Below are 2,633 nucleotides of genomic sequence, written 5' to 3' on the forward strand. Positions count from 1 at the left end.
ATGAGAGAGAAAGAGAGATAGTAGAGAGAGAAGCAGCAACGCGTTAAATGACACGTAATCCATATCTTTTGTTCTTATTTTAAAGCAAATAAACGGATGGCTACGATTAAAACTAGCTACACATATATCAAGGGCCCAGATTAGTTCCTAGTTTTTATTAAAAAATAGGTTTGTATTTGAACAAAAGCCTATATATATATATAATAATTTTTACCTAAGAGCTCGGTAGGAAGAAAATTGAAACCCTCTGGTATGTCACAGACAAAGTCCCCTGCATCGTCAATTTATCATAGTAACTTCCCCTCGTGTGCCGTAAAATTCAAATTTCCATAACTATTCGTAAAAAAAACAAGAGGATATTTGTGTAAATAGAGGACATCCACGTATACAAACTGAATGACACATCACTTTTTTATATTACCTGATCCCATGTGAGCATTTCTTGGACAACGTGACATCTTTAGTCTCAACATTAATTTAGACAAGGATATGTTATGCCCACCCTTTTTCCCACTCTTTACTTACCCCCTCCAGCTGTGATTTTATTATTATTTTTTTCTGCCCAAGTTTTTAGAGTTTTGAGATTAAAAACTATTATTAAACTCATGGTTAGCACAAAGTCATATTCCATTTGTTGTTCATTTTTCTGTTTAGTAATCATGTGATTATCCCCATTTTATAGATTGTCTTTTTTGGTTTTAATAAAGTTGCAAAGATAGAGAGATAAGTTTTTTGTAATCATACTTCATGATTCAATAATGTGATTTTGTGTAAAAAGGGTCTTTGGTCAAAAGTGTTATTCACTCTTGGATTCTTGTTTTTGTGTTGTGTCTTGGTGAAATGAGACTACTCATTTATAGTACCTAAAAAGACTTCAACTCTCTTTCTTGTGTTTTTTTTTGTACTAGTTTTGTGGTGTAAACAATCTGCTTGCAGTTGAGGAATCAGGATTTTGGATTAGTGGGAGCTGAAGTAGACTAGATTGAGATCAGATGCAAAGATGAAATCTTTAAATACAGTAGGGCTAGCTCTGAGTGTTGTGTTTGGGTGTCTTTTGCTAGCTCTTGTTGCTGAAATTTACTACTTGTTATGGTGGAAGAGAAGGTTTAGAAGTAGAGATTTAGAAGATGGTTATAACAGCAGCCCAGCTACAAGAGAGTTCTTTTACATGTTTTGTTGGAAAAAGCCATCATCTTTGAGCTCAACAGCTTTAAATCCAGGGGAACTCACAGAAACTAGCAGCACCCATGTTCAAGAATCACTGTCAAATGGTCAATCTAGCAAGGACTTTTGGTTCAGACCATTTGGTGAAGATAGTGTAGAAGCTGAGCTCTTGGGCCTGCAGAATCTCTCTGGCCCACCAAGATTTCTGTTCACTATCAAGGAGGAAACTAAAGAGGATTTGGAATCTGAAGAAGGTGGTGGCAAGTCAAGAAAGAGCTCAAGAACCAGGAGTTTGAGTGATTTGGTTCTTAATCCAGAGACTCCATTTTTGACACCTCTTACTTCACCATCTTATTTTACACCTCCTAGAACACCTATGGATACTTTGTACAATCACAATGGATTCAACCCTCTCTATGAATCAACAAGTGATGCTGAGTTCAATAAGATAAAGTCATCCCCACCTCCAACTTTTAAGTTCTTGAGAGATGCAGAAGATAAATTGCAGAAGAAAAAGTTACTTGAAGAAGCTGAGAATTGCTCTCATAAGAAAGAAAGATTTGTGACAGAAGATGAAGATTCTTCTTTTATCACACTCATTGTGCCTAGACAAAACAAAGAAAGAGACACATTTTACTCTTCTAGCTCCTCACAGGTTCTTCCTCTGTCTGCTTCACCTCCCTCCTACAAACACTCATCTAACAAGAAACCATCTTTACATTATAATTAGAGACATTTTTGTTGTATTTGTAAGATTTCTCATCTTATTTTGTATGAATCTTTAATTTTTCAGTAAAAAAAGTGGTATTTATTCTAGATAAGTTTAAGAATGAGCGAGAATCGAACTCAGAACCGCAATCAGATAAACCATGGCAACTTGGCTATGCCATTCTTTAGTTTTTAGAAATCCTTACTGCTAGACTTTTTTAGTTAGTTTGTTTTTTGTTACATGAGTGATGAAGTTGATGATGCAAATGCCTAGTGCTAGAGAATTGCATCCTGAATTTTCAGAAGGAGACAGCATTTCCTTAGAGACTTTAACTGATTGTAAGTTTGGTGAAATGATGCCATTGGAGGGGCTAGTGAGAATGATTTGTTTTTATTCAATCTATGTGTCCCTTCAGCTGTGTAATGATTCAACACATGTTATCATTCTTGTGGATGATGATGCTAGTTTAGAACTCATTGTATGATATTGTCAAAAAGGTCATTGTATATTCTTATCAAAATTTAATGTAAAATCAACTTTTTGTTGTCCAATAAATCTCTGTAAGCTGGGACTTATCTATTGTGACCAACTCATTCATCCATATCGTAAGTTTCATTGGAGGCACTTGCTCCATTTCCCGGATGCTAGTGGTCCTGTCTCAGTTCTCAACCAGAAACTGCCTTATAATGTTAATCGATCATCAGAACTAACCGATTGACCTTTTATCAGAAATTTATCATCAATTTTTTCGATAAATCAG

The 2,633-nt window shown here is 35.3% G+C and overlaps 1 protein-coding gene across 1 annotated transcript; it reads left to right on the top strand.

Annotated features, from left to right (window-relative positions):
- The first annotated feature begins 531 nt into the window (after positions 1-531).
- On the top strand, positions 532-2,428 carry LOC108197447 (uncharacterized). The gene has a single exon (XM_017365072.2). The coding sequence runs from the start codon at positions 1,001-1,003 to the stop codon at positions 1,892-1,894; it is 894 nt and encodes a 297-aa protein (XP_017220561.1). The 5' UTR covers positions 532-1,000; the 3' UTR covers positions 1,895-2,428.
- Positions 2,429-2,633: the final 205 nt, after the last annotated feature.

The sequence above is a fragment of the Daucus carota genome, chromosome 8 (genome assembly GCF_001625215.2).
Source record: "Daucus carota subsp. sativus chromosome 8, DH1 v3.0, whole genome shotgun sequence".
Classification (NCBI taxonomy): domain Eukaryota; kingdom Viridiplantae; phylum Streptophyta; class Magnoliopsida; order Apiales; family Apiaceae; genus Daucus; species Daucus carota.

Excerpts from the sequence above, each read along its gene's own strand:
- LOC108197447 (XM_017365072.2), top strand. The coding sequence starts at position 1,001 with ATGAAATCTTTAAATACAGTAGGGCTAGCTCTGAGTGTTGTGTTTGGG.